Consider the following 17,310-nt stretch of genomic DNA (forward strand, 5'->3'; position numbering starts at 1 on the left):
GGCTTTTCCAGCATATTAATATGCCTAATAAGCCTGTTGCATCCTCTTTCAGATTTTCTTCTGAGATCGCCCTGTTTTTTGCTCCATCCTTCTTCCCATCACACAGCTTTCCCACAACAACCATAAAGAGCATTTTTTATGTGGACAAAGAAGTTCAAATTTTGTCTCATCCTGCCAAAGCACCTTCTTCCACATTTGTCTCTCCTACGTGGCTTGTAGAAAACTTTAAACTAAACGTCTAAGGGTTTTTTGCTGTCTACTTTTCCATAAACTGTAGCTTCGTGGAGTGCATGAATAGTAGGTGTCCTGTCAAAAAATTCTCCCACCAGAGTTGTGTATTTCTGCAGCTCCTCCAGAGACAAAGTGGGCTTCTTGACTGCTTCTCTTATGAATGTTCTTGTTGGCTGGCCTTTCAGTTTAGGTGGATGGCCATGTCTTTCTCAGTTTGAAGTTAGATGATGGATTAAAGAGTGCTCTGTGAGATGTTCAAAGAGTATTGTTTTGTAACCCAACCTTACTTTAATCTTCTCCACAACTTTAAACCTGACCTGTCTGACTGGTGTGTTCCTTGGTCTTAAGATTGGAAAGAAAGAGTACAGAATTAGGAAGGAATTTTTGTTCCTTCCCAGGACCCAACAAAAAAGTAGAAAAGATGTAATTTCCTCGGAAACAGGGTAAAATCTGAATATTTACTTTTCTGCGTCCTTTTTAGCTCAAACTGTTCAGGAAGTACTTTAACCAGTCATTGATAATATTTATTACTTCTGTATATGGATTCCTTAGGTTTTTTTAGATTTCACGCTGTGCATGCATGATTGAATTCCCGCCTGCTCATAAATGTTTTTTTGATCTGCTGGGCTTGATCTTTGTGGACCAGGGCTCTGACACTCACACGATTGACACTGTACGCATGCACGCACGTGTCAAATTACACAACACCAGCCAGGCTTAAAGTGCAACATTATTTACTAGGTTCTCTAACAAGAAAAGACGGATTCCCCTGCAGGCTGGTGTATAATGAAAACAAAACAAAAAAAAAACAACCTTGAAGCATGGCAGCGAAGCAATATCCATCATAATTGATGTGTCGCAAACCAGATTACACACATTAGCGCGTACTGTTCTAGCTGTGACAGCTCAAACTGAACATGAAAAATTCTATAATACGGGGAAAAAAGGAATTTTACTCTCACTGGGTATTAAAAAGCAGAACAACTAACAAAGAAGAATTTGCATTAGTAAATATGAAAGCAAGTGTACCCTCATTTCTGCTTAATTGCATTGTATTTGTTCCACTGTGGGGGCCGAGGGGGTCCTGCAAACTGTTTGTTTCTCTGCAGAGCTTTAACCTGCTCCGTGCCAAGTTTTCATTCAACGGGAGCTAATCCTCACGCCTCAGTCAGGGTGATATTTACCGTACGCAGCACAACAGATAAGCCCATTGAAGTCGAACATGCCTCTTTATTGTGATGGAGCATTAGAAGAGAGTTCAGCCATTTAATCAGCAAGCTCGACTCCGGCAGACAACTGAATAGGCTTTGGGAAAGGGAGCCAGCTCGACTTGCTCTGTTCTCGACTCTCCCAGTCTTCACGTCACTGTCCTCGGAGTCCTTTAATCAACTCAGTAGCATTACAGGAAAATCTGCAGCTGGGAATCCTACTTGCCTACTCTGTTTCTGTGCAAATACTTGAAGTAAAGTAAAGGTTATGTCATGGATTAGCAAAAAGTGATATTTTACAAACTACAATTATAAAACATCAGAGTGTGTTTTACCATGTTTACATTATTGTTCTTTATATTTCTTGCTTATAAAAAACTCCAGATGATTCATGGGAAGGGTTTGGCATTCAAAAGCTGATACCACTCACCCTTTTGAATATTTTGTTTTCATTCTTTGTCATATTTAATGTCTACTATCACCAATATTAATAGATCTTATTTTTGTTTGTTCGTAAATAATTGTATAAATAATTGTGTGCATTAATAGATTAGATGTTTCCTCTGGAGAGTTTTTTTGTGTTTTAGTTTATTTTCTAATAAAACATTTTTTATAAAAATGTGGACAAAAATGTGTTTTACCCTGCTAATACAAAACTACAATTCTCAACAAATAAGTAAAATTAAATCACAATAAATGTCAATTGTTCAATGGCCTGAAAGGAACACAGCTCTTAAACATTATTTCTTTCCATGTAACTATTTCCTTTTCTTTTAAATTAAATGTAGCATCTGTCAACATGTTATTAGAATTATTTTACTGTGCTAATTGTGGAACCTATTTTAATTGCGGAAGAAGAAGGCCCGAGCGGAGCCACGTGTTTATGTGTGACCGAGCTGTTCTGAGTTGTGTCGTTATAGCCACACACATGCACACCCACACCCACTCCTGACGACCCACTAATTAACACCCCATGTTAATCACTCTCAACCCAGCCAATAACAGGTGATATGCCATCATCCAGATCACTTGATTGTAACACAGCAAAGCGGCACTCCCCTATTTCCTCTTGCTGCCATGTTGTGCAGACATCTATATTGGTATTTTGACTAAGTTTTCCTTTAGGAGTAAGTTGTTATTTAACAGAAAAATACTGGTCCAAATGATACTGAAGCAGTATTAATGCTAAAAAGAAATAAGTCACCACAGCCCCTCCTGTTTTATTGAAGAGCCTATGGCTTTAAATTGTAAATGGGAAACCTAACTGCACATTTATTTTTGTTATGCATTAGATATAATCCATTATCCTGATCCTCCTTTGCATAGACTGCTTTAAGTGCATGTTGGCTAAATATCATCTGGGTGAATGTGCTGTCATAGAAATAACGATTTTGATATAGCTTAAGCTGATTTGCCTAAGCTGCCGAGTAATTAACCAAACTTAATTATTTCATTTCAGTTCATTACTATTACCTGACTTATTTTTGCAACTCTCTCGAACCTCTTTCTTTTGTGCAGTCTGCATCGAGCCCATCATTGTTTGTGAAATCTGTGACAATACTGACCTCTGGTGTCAGTTTCACCGAGCTCTGAGATTGGGAAAAACATGACATTTCGCCAGTCTCATTGGTAGTCCTATTTAAGGTAATGAATCCGCTTTGGACAAACTGCCTAGTTTGAAGCTTTGGCCTCCAAACGCCTGCAGCGGGGATTGCCGGGGATAGGGCAGAGGTAGATTAGGGGTCGGTGTAATGAGAGGCAAAGTGTCTCTTTAGCTTTCCCCTTTGTCTTTGCCTCCTTTCACTGAGCCTTGGAAGACAAGGAGATAACTTCTCTGGCCAGTAGCAGCCACACAAACTTTGAATTTTTATTTTTGTAATCATCGTCTCCCCTTGCTGCCAACTTCCTTCTTCTTTTCTCTCTCCGTCAATTTCTTTTCCTTATCTTTGCTACATTCTCACCCTTGCTGACACTTACTCATGCCAGAGCAGCCTCACGTCCTCGACAGGGGATTGTCAGATCTCCTGTAATATGCAAAAAGACAGACACTTGCCAGGCTCACTGCTGCACCGCACATGGGTAATAGGCCTAATAGGGTCAGGCCTGCATTTAATAAACAATTACCCATCTATAATAAATGAGTCCAGCTCCTAAGGTCCTATTGAAATGAAGAGGGGGGCCAGGAAAGAGAGAGTAGGTGAAAGAGAAGGAAGGGTGAATAAATAATGCAGACGAGATGCCCATCAGAGCACCCAAAACCACGACGCCAATTATCTTCCTCTGCTAATGATGATCGTCTTGATGCTCTCCCCCAACACCAAATTCTAACATTTACCCAGCTGCTCCTGCGCTGGACTATGAATCCGCACAACACGAGGAAACAAGAAAGAAAATATGAAAGCTGTGCCGCCACATGTTGTACTCTGATTGAGGTTGTTGTAGCAGATGGGTTTCCCAAAGAAAAACACCGAGATTTACAAAAATGTTTTCCACATTTTGCCATGCACAAACCTTAATATTGTTTTATTTGGATGTTATGTGAAGGACCAACACCAAGTAGTGTTAAATTACGAGGTGGAAGAAGCTGCAACATGAAGTTCAAAGCGTGATGTGCATTTAAATTCAGTCTCCTTTACTGTGATACCCCTAAATAAAATACAACACAATCCAGTGCAACTATTTGCCATCAACAGTTGCAGTTAATTGGTAAATAGGGTCCACCTGAAAGCTAGGACTGCACATCACTCTAAACACACTATTCCCATACTGAAACATGGTGGTGACAGCATCATGTTGTGGGAATGTGTTTCTTTTGTGAAATTACAAAATTAGGATATTACCAAACTGACAGGTTGGGCAAGGAGAGGACTAAGCAGACAGGCAATCAAGAGGCCCAGGGTAACTGTGCAGGGGCTGCAGATATCCAGAGCTCATGTGGGGCAACCTGGAAAATAATTTGTCATGCACTTCTCAAGAATTGCAGGAAGAAAGCCATGAAGAATGCTGTTTGCATTTTGCCACAAGCCACGTAGGGGACACAGCAAACATATGCAAGAAGGTGATCCAGTCAGCTGAGACCAAAATATAACACTTTTGTTGTACTGCTGCAAGAAGAAGACTAACACTGCACACTTTGATGAATACACCATCATCACTGTTAAACATAGTCAGGTCTGCATCATGCTATAGGGATGCTTTTGCAGGAATGTTGTTCTTCAGCAGGAACGGAGGCACTGCTGAGAGTTGATGGGAATATAGATGGAGAAACTGTATTTACAGGACCATCCTGGTTAGAGACTGCATAAGGCTTAAGACTGAGGCGAAGGTTCACCTTCCAGCAGGAAAAAGGCCCTAAATGTCCATCCAGAGCTGCAGTGGAATGGTTTACATCAAAGCATATTCATGTGCTGAAATGGCCCAGTCCAAGTCCAGGCCTAACACTCCATCCTGACTGAGCCTGACTTGTAAAAACTCTTTCTCTAGGTGTAGAAAGCTGGTGGAGACATGCTCAAAAAGACCTGCAGATATAATTGCAACAAAGTGCCAATTCAGTGGAACTTAAATAAAATGCATGTCATAATTTTCAGATTCTTATTTGTAAAAAAAACAACTAACATTTCCATTTCACTTAACAATTATTGAGTACTTTGTGTTGGTCCGACACAAAAAACCTCAAAAAAATTTATTAAAGTTTATAACTGTAATGTGACAAAAGGGGAGAAATACATCTGCAAGACACTATATTTAAAATTACAAAGCAACTCAGCACCTTTTCTTTCGGCAGCATCCTCTTCAGTCCAAGGTTACCCAAATTACACAAGGTTAAAGTGGTGCCAAAGAGGTGGCGCCGGCAGTGGTGAGGGTAAGGTGTGGGGACATTTGGGTCGGTGGTTCAATTAGCATACAACCCTAACATATCAAGGGAATTATTTGCAGCACAGAGGTAAGATAGCCAAGCAAAGCGACCGCCGCTCTCTGCTGCATTTGAATAGGCTGAGTGAGATCGAGGAATAAAAAAGAGAGAGGGAGCAAGGAGACCTTGTTTCCTTGGCCCCAGCAGATCAGAGGGGGTGGACCTGTGGTGCTCAAGCAGGCTGTTAGTGAAGCAGATAGGAGCCCGGAAGCTTCCACTATAGGTTCTGGGAAATAAATACACACCGGCTTCACCTCCCTGAGGGCTCGAGTCTGTGGTAATAATGGGATCAGAGCCATGACCCTCCCAGGACACTGTACCACTGTTAGATATTCTATCAGTTTGCTCTGTACTGAAAAGAAGTCCGTGCTCATCTACTTGGAATCACATTTGTTTTACTTTTATGTAACTTTAACAGCATCTAATTAAAGAATTTGATGTTTCCAAAAGGAGACTTTGTTAGAGAGTTGAGCATCAAGGAGATCCTCTGATCACATCTAATGTTCTTTCTTCTTGCAAGGATACTATGGACCATTAACATATATTAACAAAAAGCAAGATCCATAATTGTTCCATTTTTCCCCCTATTAATCCCAACTCTGGGAGATAGAGCAGAGATCGCATTAGCATTCACATCCTTGATATGACTCCAGCTCTCAGGCCCGGCATCTCATCTGCCTTTACATGATATCTAGCTGTATTAAAGCTACATATGGCTTTCACTGTCTGTGCAGGGTGAATTTACATTTTCCTAATGACGTGCTTTAAGACTTTATTTTTATTCTTTTTCCCTCCACCATCCCCTTGTCCTTCCCTTCACCTTCAGCCCACAGCCCACTCTGATTTAAAACACATACAATCGTACCGCTGTTTTACTGCTAAATAACACAAAGCGTGGACTGAGACACCTTTTGGTCGCCTCCAGCTTCCCATCTGTTGCACATCTGGAAGTCGTGTGCGGCACCAAGTAATTGGAAGTCAATTTGTTTGAAGTTATGTCTTTGGCATCTGGCTCGATTCATAAAAACCCTGGAAATGGCATTAATTTTATAGCGTCTCTCTTTGTTTCTCCTGCATTCCGACGTCAATGCATGCAGGGCCTCGGTCGGCTGAGTGACGTGGGAGTATTTTTCAGAGCCGGTCAGGGTGTGGTCCCTAATAAAAGCAGCAATGGGGCCCCCTGAAAAATCATGGAACGGATTACCGCACCGGGAGAGAAAATATTGATAAGTTCCCCAAGCATTAAATGGAATCCTCTGACTTTGGCTAAGTTTTATAACTTCACCTTTAACTTTGACCACTGCTTCAGATCGTTTCTTATTTTTCCTGAAGGGAAAGCTCATCCCGGGCCTAGTTTGCCACATTTCCAGCAGACGAGCTGACTGATTGAGAAGCAGCATGGTGTTGTTTGTCACACAGCTCTGAGTCACAGCTGAAAATAGATATGACACTTGATGTTTGGTGCCTCTCTGCTGGCTGTCATATTGTTATTCCCACTCAAATTTCACCTAATTTGTGCACAAGTCTTGTCACAGTCCAGATCCTGATAAGGGCTTTTAGCTGGGTATTTTTTTATATTCCCCCACTGCTCATTCTCGTATATGTGGCAATGAAGTGCAATGAGACACACGCACACCATGTGCATGCATTTGTGCGTGCGTGCGTGCGTGCATGTGAATGTTAGCAGTTTCTGCTTGCATGTGCACTTTTGTGTTTGCACACAAGCGCATTTGATTGGGCTTGTTTGTGTTCAACAATATGCAGGGGCGCAGTGCATGCGTGGATGCATGAATGTGTGTGCATAAGTGTGTGTTTCACCTCAGCGGGAGGTGATTAACAGTTGCCAACGGCAGGCTCGACAGGTGAGTGCATTGTAGCACGCTGGCAGCCGTGGCATCTGCACAGGTGACAGCTTCTCCCCACTCAGTGCTGGTGTCAGTGTTGGTGGGTGGCAGAAGGTCTGACAACGTTGTTTTGGTGACAGAACGACTCCGCTGTGAGGTTCACGACATCACTTGCCTTCTTTAGATTTGTCAGTTTATACTGGGAGGTATAGTGCCATGAACTTTAGCTCATAAACTACTGCCGGGGTGCAGTGCCATATGGGAAAGGTTCTGTTTACCAACACAGCAATGTGATTCATTGAAAGATCTTCAGTTTTAGCAGCTATCTTAAAGAGTATTCTTTACACGGTCCTACTTTGGGCTAATTTAAGTGCAATACACTGTAGTGATGAAACACAGCCTATTACTGCCACCTGGTGCTGGAAGTCTGACACAGCAACAGCTTTTTTCACATCTTTTCACTTTTTACTAGGAGTGAGGTAATGTTTTATTAGAGAAACCATATTCCTGTTTGCTGCATGTCTACAGAGAGACATGGAAAAATATTTTTACAACTCTACAGTTTTTGGTAGACAGTGTAATAAGCCTGTCTGGTTCTTATGAATGAGATTAGCTAAGCAAGCCAAGGAAGTCTGAAATAAATTTTTAGATTTTATTCCAAATGTGTGTCACGTGTTCTTCTGACATGAACCTTCCATCCCGTTTGTCTCAATCCAGTTAAGTAACATCATTGTCTGTGACTGTTGTTCTGAACATAAAAACTCTCTTATTTTGATGTCACTGCCCAGCTGATAAAACTGTTAGAATGTAGCCATTAAAACTGCTGTAACAATTTGTAAACATGTTATTTTAGAAATTATGGCTTGAAGACATTTAAATTAATTAGGTAAATTCCAACACGTTTTTAAGGTGTGCATGCTAAACAAAATTAATTAAATTATTGCTAATTTTACTCAAATAAATTAGTATGTTTAGAATTATTCTGTTTTTTACTAATTTGAACTTTAGACACAACTAAGAATGGGCCGATTATACACTGCTCAAAAAAATAAAGGGAACACTCAAATAACACATCCTAGATCTGAATGAATGAAATATTCTCATTGAATACTTTGTTCTGTATAAAGTTGAATGTGCTGACAACAAAATCACACAAAAATCATCAATGGAGTCACACACAAAATTAAAGTGGAAAAACTCACTACAGGCTGATCCAACTTTGATGTAATGTCAAAGTGAGGCTCAGTATTGTGTGTGGCCTCCACATGCCTGTATGACCTCCCTACAACGCCTGGGCATGCTCCTGATGAGACGGTGGATGGTCTCCTGAAGGATCTCCTACCAGACCTGGACTAAAGCAGCCGCCAACTCCTGGACAGTCTGTGGTGCAACGTGACGTTGGTGGATGGAGCGAGACATGATGTCCCAGATGTGTTCAATTGGATTCAGGTCTGGGGAATGGGCGGGCCAGTCCATAGCTTCAATGTCTTCATCTTGCAGGAACTGCTGACACACTCCAGCCACATGAAGTCTAGCATTGTCCTGCATTAGGAGGAACCCAAGGACAACCGCACCAGCATATGGTCTCACAAGGGGTCTGAGGATCTCATCTCGGTACCTAATGGCAGTCAGGCTACCTCTGGCAAACACATGAATGCCACCCCACACCATTACTGACCCACTGCCAAACCGGTCATGCCGAATTCAATTAAATTCAATTCAGTTTTATTTATATAGCGCCAATTCACAACACATGTTGTCTCAAGGCACTTCACAACAGTCAGGTACATACACTCCAAGTAATCCTAACAATTGAACAGTGCAGCCGTAGTTAGCTTTTTATTCAAATTGGATAAAAAGTTTTTCTATCTAGGATGTTGCAGGCAGCAGATCTCTCTCTCCACGGTGTCTCCAGACTCTGTTACGTCTGTCACATGTGCTCAGTGTGAACCTGCTTTCATCTGTGAAGAGTACAGGGCGCCAGGGGCGAATTTGCCAATCCTAGTGTTCTCTGGCAAATGCCAACCATCCTGTACGGTGTTGGGCTTTGAGCACAACCCCCATTTGTGGACATTGGGCCCTCATACCATCCTCATGGAGTCGGTTTCTAACCATTTGTGCAGACACATTCACATTTGTGGTCTGCTGGAGGTCATTTTGCAGTGCTTTCTCCTTGCACAAAGGTGGAGGTAGCGGTCCTGCTGCTGGGTTGTTGCCCTCCTACGGCCTCCTCCACATCTCCTGGTGTACTGGCCTGTCTCCTGGTAGCGCCTCCAGGCTCTGGACATTACGCTGACAGACACAGCAAACCTTCTTGCCACAGCTCGCATTGATGTGCCATCCTGGATGAGCTGCACTACCTGAGCCACTTGTGTGGGTTGTAGAGTCCGTCTCATGCTACCACGAGTGTGAAAGCACCACCAACATTCAAAAGTGACCAAAACATCAGCCAGAAAGCATAGGTAATGAGAAGTGGTCTGTGGACCACTTCTTTATTGAGTGTGTCTTACTAATCGCCAAAGATTTCCCCCTGTTGTCTATTCCATTTGAACAACAGAATGTGATATTGATTGTCAATCAGTGTTGCTTCCTAAGTGGACAGTTTGATTTCACAGAAGTTTGATTTACTTGGAGTTATTTTGTGTTGTTTAAGTGTTCCCTTTAATTTTTTGAGCAGTGTATTTAAAATCCAATTATGCTTGGGGTTTAAACTGTTAAAGTTGTAAAACCACAAAAATGTTACATTATACCATATGGTTGAAAGTGTTTTTTATAAAGATGCAAAAGCAGATGCTGCAGTTTTTCTGGCTTGGATTTTGATAGCTTTTTCAATATCGACCGTGTTTTCTATGCTTCGATCAATATCGAAGCATAGATTTTTAATACCAATTTTATAATTATATTAATCAATGTGGCATAGTACTTTTGCTGCAGTATGCGTAGTTGTTCCTTTCTGTTTTAAAGTACATGCAATTAGATCATGTTAAACATTTTACTTCTTAATTTCTATGTATATACATTGAAGCCATATGATTTATTCTCAATAATCTTACGCTGACCCATGCCAAGACACAGCAGGCAATATCAGTCAAGATATATTTACCCTAATCAAACAGAAGTACAAAATATCTGCACAATCATCAGTTCATAATAGAACTTATTAGAAGGTTTTCTATGTAATATCAACTTCCTAAGTATACATTTAAAACCCATATGTAGATGTCATAAGTGCAAACAAACATGTTATATGGATGGACAGGAGGCCCTGTCACAACCGACACCTCTGCTTAGTCCTTATTTGTTATTGAAACATGACTAACCAACACCTTCACTGTTTCCTTTATACAATCACCTGGTTTGTCATCCATTTAAATAAAAATTTAATAAATAAACAATAACAACGTGTTTCTCATTTGGGCTGAAAAGGTTTCTTAAATTGTAAACATTTTAAATCTGATGTAAACCTTTTCCCAGACAACCACAGCTTATGAAGCTGGTTGAAGTTGATATTTAATGAGAACGTAGACTGTCGAAATATATCAACCTTACTGCTCTCTGCTGGACAGAGAGTGCAATGAATAATTGTTAGAACCAACATCTTTGGCAAAATTCTAATTAACATGTTTAGATAGAATTTGTTTGTAATTACTAAATAAAATGGCTAATGTTGTTAGACTTGAACCTTTATTGAGCATTTCATTTAGAAACTCATAGTCTGACCTTCGCATTAGCACTATTGCTAAATAGCTAAAGCTGGATGCATTTCGGATTAGCTACCAAAATCCTAGTTAACGTTAGAATTTAGCCATTTTGAAATATTGCAAGTTTGCCTTGCTGATCTTTAACCAAAATGCATAGTTTTGGCACAGTTAGTATTAAGCTCGACTGTTTTGTATAAATAAAGTATGATTTATTTTTCTTATAGAAACTACAAACCATCTGTCCCATATTTGAAGTTATTTATTTTACCTTCTGTATGCAGATTAAGTATTTAACATATGAAGTGCAGTAATGTTTTATTTTTCTTCTGACACTTTCAGGTGCGACATCACTGCCACACTTAAAGTAAACCAGTAAAATTTGAACACAATAAAGTTGAATTTGATAAAACTGAGATGGTTAGGAATGATTTTTTGTGATTGTGCATTATTTTGTAAAATTTTAAATCATGACTTTGTTGCTTCATTTCTCTTGATCTGTCAAATAGCAATTAAGGTAAAAAGTGATAATACTTCTTTAACAGATTTATTTGTACAGATTTATTTGGAATTGTTAAACAAACTAAAAAGAAAACAAGCAACACAAAATTTAAATTTAAAATAATCCTTTTGAATAGCTCTTTCAGTCTTTCAGAGTCTATCTCAGACACTCGGCATAATGAAAATCAATTTTAACCTTCCATAACTGCTTTATCCAATTACCCATAAACATCACTCGCTACGTTCTAGTTGGTCTGGCTGTGCTCCATAATGATTGATCGGTTTAGTCTTATTTGCAGCTCAAGAGGGGATTCAAGAGGGTGGGTGTTTCGATTTCTCTGAGAAACGCACTCTAATAACACTCTGCAACATTAATTTAGGGAGGCTTTGATGAGAAATCCATTAAGTAAGTATTGGCATGTTGTTTTCAGCCTTCATAGTGTGTATGAACATAAGGTCAAAAAGGAAACAGCCTATGCCTTAGGGTAGCATGGGATGAGCAGAAGTTTTCATTTTCAAAATGATTTAATTGTATTACTATTACAAACAAGCCTTATTAAGTCTAAAAAAATTTATTTACGGGATTCCTATGAGGTCTTGAAAAGTGTCAAATTTAATAATATTTTCCATGTCTAGATAAGTACTGAAGAAAACCATGTGGATACCGTTTGGATTTTCATACTGTGTTTCCTGTCCCATTGTCTAAATCCATCCATCCATCCATCCATCCATCCATCCATCCATCCATCCATCCATCCATCCATCCATCCTAGAATAGAATTTAAATTATGGGAATTTAAAATCAGAATATTTAATTCTGGAAAGGTATGGAATATTGACCTGAAAAAAAGTGTAGGGACCCCTATTTTTTTTCCATTTGCTACTCTGAAAAACTGGAAAGACTCATCTCTTCATCTTACTTACCTCAAATGAAACTTTCTTAGTTGCCTACTAATAGCTCTCATAGCAAATCCTTATCTGATACTGTTATTCATCCTCAAGGGTTAATCAACTCACAGTAGACTCATCAGAATTATCACTCCTTCTCTACTTTATTATCTAATTTCCTTCCTCTTTCCCCCCTCCTGTTCACCACTCACTCCCAATCAACCAACTTGTAAGACAGCCCTTCACCTTCCACCAACTTCTTGCTCAAATAAGATTTATTATCAGACTTCTCCCCTACTTCTATGAATGAAAAAGCTTGAGTACTGTATATGTGTTTATATATTTTTATATGAATACACAGATTAAAGCATATATAAATACAAAAATAATAACAAGCACACCCGTAAAAGAGACGGACAAAGCCAAGCACACGTTAAGCAATGAGATGAGTACATTTGTTACATGTCCTAGGAGTTCATATAAGGCCTCCCTCACAAAATGCAAATGTCTGACTAAGATTCTTTTGTAAACTGGTAGAAAAAAAGTACACTTCAGGCATATTTTCAGTAATTATTTTGCATATGTTACAGTGTGTAACCACCACAGTGTTTGACTTAAAAATAGCCAGTAGTAGTTAACATTTTTACTCATAAATGTCTCCCTTTTTAATACAAGTCTGTTTCTGCCCTCTGTGGGAGGCAGATAAAAACAGTGGTAATAAAGTTTAAAGCAGTTTGTTCATTGGATGGAACTATTGCTTTAAAGCATCATACAATGTTAGCTTTGGAGACAGTTGACGGCTTCTAAACAAGTGGCACTTTTAGGGGTTTTGCTTAGTTTGTCAGCTTTGCACCTCTGCAGTGGTCAGAACCAGATTAGGATAACTAAATCCAGTCAGTCTTCAAGGACCCTTTACCAGGAGGAGTTTGAACTTTGCAGTCATTGTTTCATACCAAAGATCAAGGACCCTTATAGGTCGTCGCCCTCGGCGGAGCTGAAGCTGCTCCTGCGGCTGCTGTCCTTGGAAGCAGCCCCTGGGGATCCAGCTGACAGAAGTGGATCAGTGCCGAATGGCGAGAGCGGGTCATCCATCAGGATTTCATCCAGCTGGTTCTCCTCCTTAAGCGTGGCAGTGAAAAAGTCTGTGAAATGGGAGAGCGGGTCGGAGAACGTGTTGCAGGCATCGACTCTCTGAATGTGGTCCTGCGGGCCGTTGGCAGCGGCGGTGGCGATGGATGGCACACCTGTCACCACGGCTATCCTCTGGACGTAGTCGCTGTTCGGGTCCTCCTGGTAAACGGGTGGCTGTTGTGTTTGCTGCTGCTGTTGCTGTGTCTGGTTTTGGGATTGCTGCTGCTGTTTAAGGAGGTGGGAGGACAGTTCAACCGTCCCCAAGGCAGTGGCCATGTTCGGGAGTCCATGTGCTCGTGCCTGGATTTCAAGCTCCTTGGAAATGAATGACATAAAACATGGGTTAAAGTTTATTCTATTCTGACCACATTCATCAACAGTTAGAAGGGAGTGGCAGTGAGAAAATCCAGCCACACCTTTCTCATACTCCTTTCACATACTGATCAAGGGAAGGGACGTTTTCAGTTCTCATCACCTATCTGTGTTATCTCATAGCCCCATTACACATTTGGATATGTTCTTATTGGTGTAAAAAGTCTATATTATTTGGTATTGATGTTTAGGATGATTACAGATTCTCTTCCTTCCAACATTGGAAGAAACTCTAGAAAAACACCTAAAACTGGGGCTGTTCAACTTTAGTTTTTAAGGGCCAGTATTCTGCAGGGTTTTAGATGTATCCCTGTTCCAACAGTTAATTTAAATGGTGGAGTTACATCCTAAGAATGTCACCTGGTTCCACAAAGACACCATTCATTTAATTTAGGTATACTGAACAGGGACATTTTCAAAACTATGAAGGACTCTGGCCCCTTGAGGACTGACGTTGGACCCCACTACTCCATACCCAGCATGGTTTCTCGATTTTTATTACCTGGATCCTCAGGAGCAGCCTCCTGTTGGCTTGCTCCAGCTTCTTTTGACGGCTCTCCAGCTCCCGAGCATGTTGCTGCTCCTTCTGCAGCCACCTTATGTACTCCACCGAGGCCTTCAGGATGGTGCCTTTGTTCCACCGCATGTCACTACAGAAAAAAAAAAAACAGAACATAAAGGATAACTTTTTACATAGGAAACCCTAAAGTCAGCAGAATACTGTTCCACAAAAATACAGGATTGGGGAAAACTTTTTAAAAGGGTTTTTTTTTTCCCTTCCTTTTTATCATATGAATTAGAAATGGAGACTTACATGGAGCAATTATTCATCCTTGGACATTACACGGGGACTTGGAATGGGGATTTTTAATAGAATAGTTAAGAAGCTCGGTGGAAAGTCCATTCTTGTACCTCCTTGTTCAGTAAAATTAATCCTCGAGTAAAAATAGGTGACAGAAAATGAGCTAAGTAGGAAGGCAAGAAGGAAAATAGAGCATTGGACTTAAGGTGCTAGAGTGCAAGTCATTTTTTGCAGGTATTATTACTTTTTTAAAAAGGACAAGGGACCCTATAAAATTTTCCTTCTGCACACGACTAAGTCGCTGGTCTGATTGGCGTTAATAATCTCCTTTATCCCTTTGTTAATGGAACGGTGACAATGCTAACCTCCCATTTAAATTTGAAGCAAAAGTTCAACTGCGAATAGATGGGCAGTGTGCCATGCTCCATCTGTATGTTCAAATTGAGCTTCAAACTTTCATTCGAATGACGTAAAAGGGTCTTTACGTTTGACCCTCTCCCTCATCGCTCGGGCTTTAAACCGAAACAGCTAACAGCTGCTGAGAGTGAGGGGGTTTTACATCTCAAAGTGCAGACACTACAGATGGAAGGTGGAGCGCACCCTTGAAAGATGACTAAAATGAGCTTGAGGACTCATTTGAATTCAGTGAGCAACATTCGGATTGTCACTACTGTAAGTTAAACACTTCTACATATAGTTTTTGCAGCAAACGGAAGAAAGGGCATTGTTTACTTACGGGTCATTGGACTTTGGAATAAGCGTACCCAGCTCCTTAATCCTGTAGTTAATGTTGTATCTTCGCCTTCGTTCAACTAAGCAAACAAATTTGAAAAGAGTTGATTAGAGCCATTATTCTCCAAGTCAGGGATTTGCTAAATACAGTGATAATGATATACTCCGTGAAAAGACTAACTAGAATCGGTCCACAATATTTTTTTACTTCAATGCTATGCCCTTCAATTTTTCAGTTAATGTTTAAAACAAGTATGCAAAGTACTGTGCAAATGAAATTTTTACAGTGCCTTTCAAAGTGCATATTTTCTGTGCATTTTGTCACTTGCTGGTTATTGATGCTTTGGATGTTACATAGACATCAGTCAGTCATTTTCTACCGCTTATTCCATAGTGGGTCACGGGGTAGCTGGTGCCTATCTCCAGCAGTCTATGGGCGAGAAGCATGGTACACCCTGGACAGGTCGCCAGTCCATCGCAGGGCAACACACAAACAACCATGCACACACTCATTCATACACCTAAGGGAAATTTAGAGTTACCAATTAACCTAACAGGCATGTCTTTGGACTGTGGGAGGAAGCCGGAGTACCCGGTGAGAACCCACGCATGCACGGGGAGAACATGCAAACTCCATGCAGAAAGACCCCAGGCCAGGAATTGAACCCAGGACCTTCTTGCTGCAAGGCAACAGTGCTACCAACTGCACCACCGTGCCTTTCAAAGTGCATATTTTCTGTGCATTTTGTCACTTGCTGGTTATTGATGCTTTGGATGTTACATAGACGTATCAGAGTAAATAGGGAGCTGAATCCAAATGACCACCAATCTTTTCCAACTTTTACTTGCAAAAAATGTTGAAAGCCATTAATCATTTTCTTTCCCTATTACAGTTCAGTACTACTTTGTATTGGTCTAAAAACCAAATAGAATACAATGAAGCTTATGGTTGTAATGTGACAAAATGTGAAAATGTTTAGGGAGCTGGATTACTTTTGCAATGCACTACGTCTGGATGCAACTGTTCAGCAGTAATAAAAAAAAATATTCTACTGTGTTTTTCCCAAAGTCTTGGGAGCAAGGAAGCCATATTAGATTTTGAAGTTAAGGTTGATATGAAACCCTCAACTCTTAAATAAAAAAAAGTACTTTTCTGTTAATTTATCCAATAAACCAATAAGTTGGTGTTGATGAGTTGTTGTTTTTTTCTGTTTGCTTCATTTTGTTTTTATGACATAACACCAAAAACGGAAAAAAGTCCTTCTCTTCTTTTGCATTACTACCACAAATTGTATTATATTGTAATGAACTAATGAGATATCAGTGATATTCTTGGTTTATTGTTGTTTTTTCTTCTTTTTTTTTACATTCTGTATATGCTGTTAGATATATGTATGGCAGCCTTAAGGCTTAATGGGTTTTGAGGTTAAATTGGTGAGAAATTTCCATGTCTGAGTAAAAGTGAAACAGAGAACGCAATCACATCCTCAGATGTGATTTTTTTTTTTTTTTTTTTTTTGGTTAACACAAAGATAGTGGTTCTTGAAAAACAACCGATGAATTAGAAAATTAAAGGCTGAAGATTTGGGATTAGCTGAGATCAGATAAAAAGGAAAAAGTCAACTAGAAACACTTACTCAAATTATGATTGTCCTTTTTCTGCCTTTCTTTGGCCATAACCCTGGTATCATGCTCTGTTAAAGAAATACAAAAATAAATCACATAGGGGAACAAATGGATTAGCAATGCACACTGATTTAGAAACTAAAAGACAACAATCAAAAAACTCCACAGAAGGTCCAGTCATAACGACAAACAATCAGTTTATTCTGAGGACGTTAAGTGCTGGGGTCAAAACGGGGAGCTAAAGCCTCTTTTGCAGACATAAGTATGACCTTCTTACACACACACACACACACACACACACACACACACACACACACAGCCCCATTTATCCCCTCTGGCTTGTCATAAAGCTCATTGTAAAAGA

General features: G+C 40.0%; 1 protein-coding gene across 12 annotated transcripts in view; it reads right to left on the reverse strand.

Moving 5' to 3' along the window:
- Positions 1-12,613: 12,613 nt before the first annotated feature.
- The window catches only part of tfec (transcription factor EC), a 60,452-nt gene continuing 55,755 nt past the window's right edge, over positions 12,614-17,310 (reverse strand). For all 12 annotated transcript variants that reach the window (XM_047389180.1, XM_047389181.1, XM_047389173.1 and 9 more), the window contains 4 exons: positions 16,958-17,014; positions 15,325-15,400; positions 14,289-14,436; positions 12,614-13,729 (listed from right to left, as the gene is read on the reverse strand). In XM_047389180.1, the coding sequence (XP_047245136.1) occupies positions 13,253-13,729; positions 14,289-14,436; positions 15,325-15,400; positions 16,958-17,014 (758 nt within the window). In that variant the 3' untranslated portion in view covers positions 12,614-13,252. The remainder of the gene's footprint in view (positions 13,730-14,288; positions 14,437-15,324; positions 15,401-16,957; positions 17,015-17,310) is intronic.

Source organism: Girardinichthys multiradiatus, chromosome 17, assembly GCF_021462225.1.
Source record: "Girardinichthys multiradiatus isolate DD_20200921_A chromosome 17, DD_fGirMul_XY1, whole genome shotgun sequence".
Classification (NCBI taxonomy): domain Eukaryota; kingdom Metazoa; phylum Chordata; class Actinopteri; order Cyprinodontiformes; family Goodeidae; genus Girardinichthys; species Girardinichthys multiradiatus.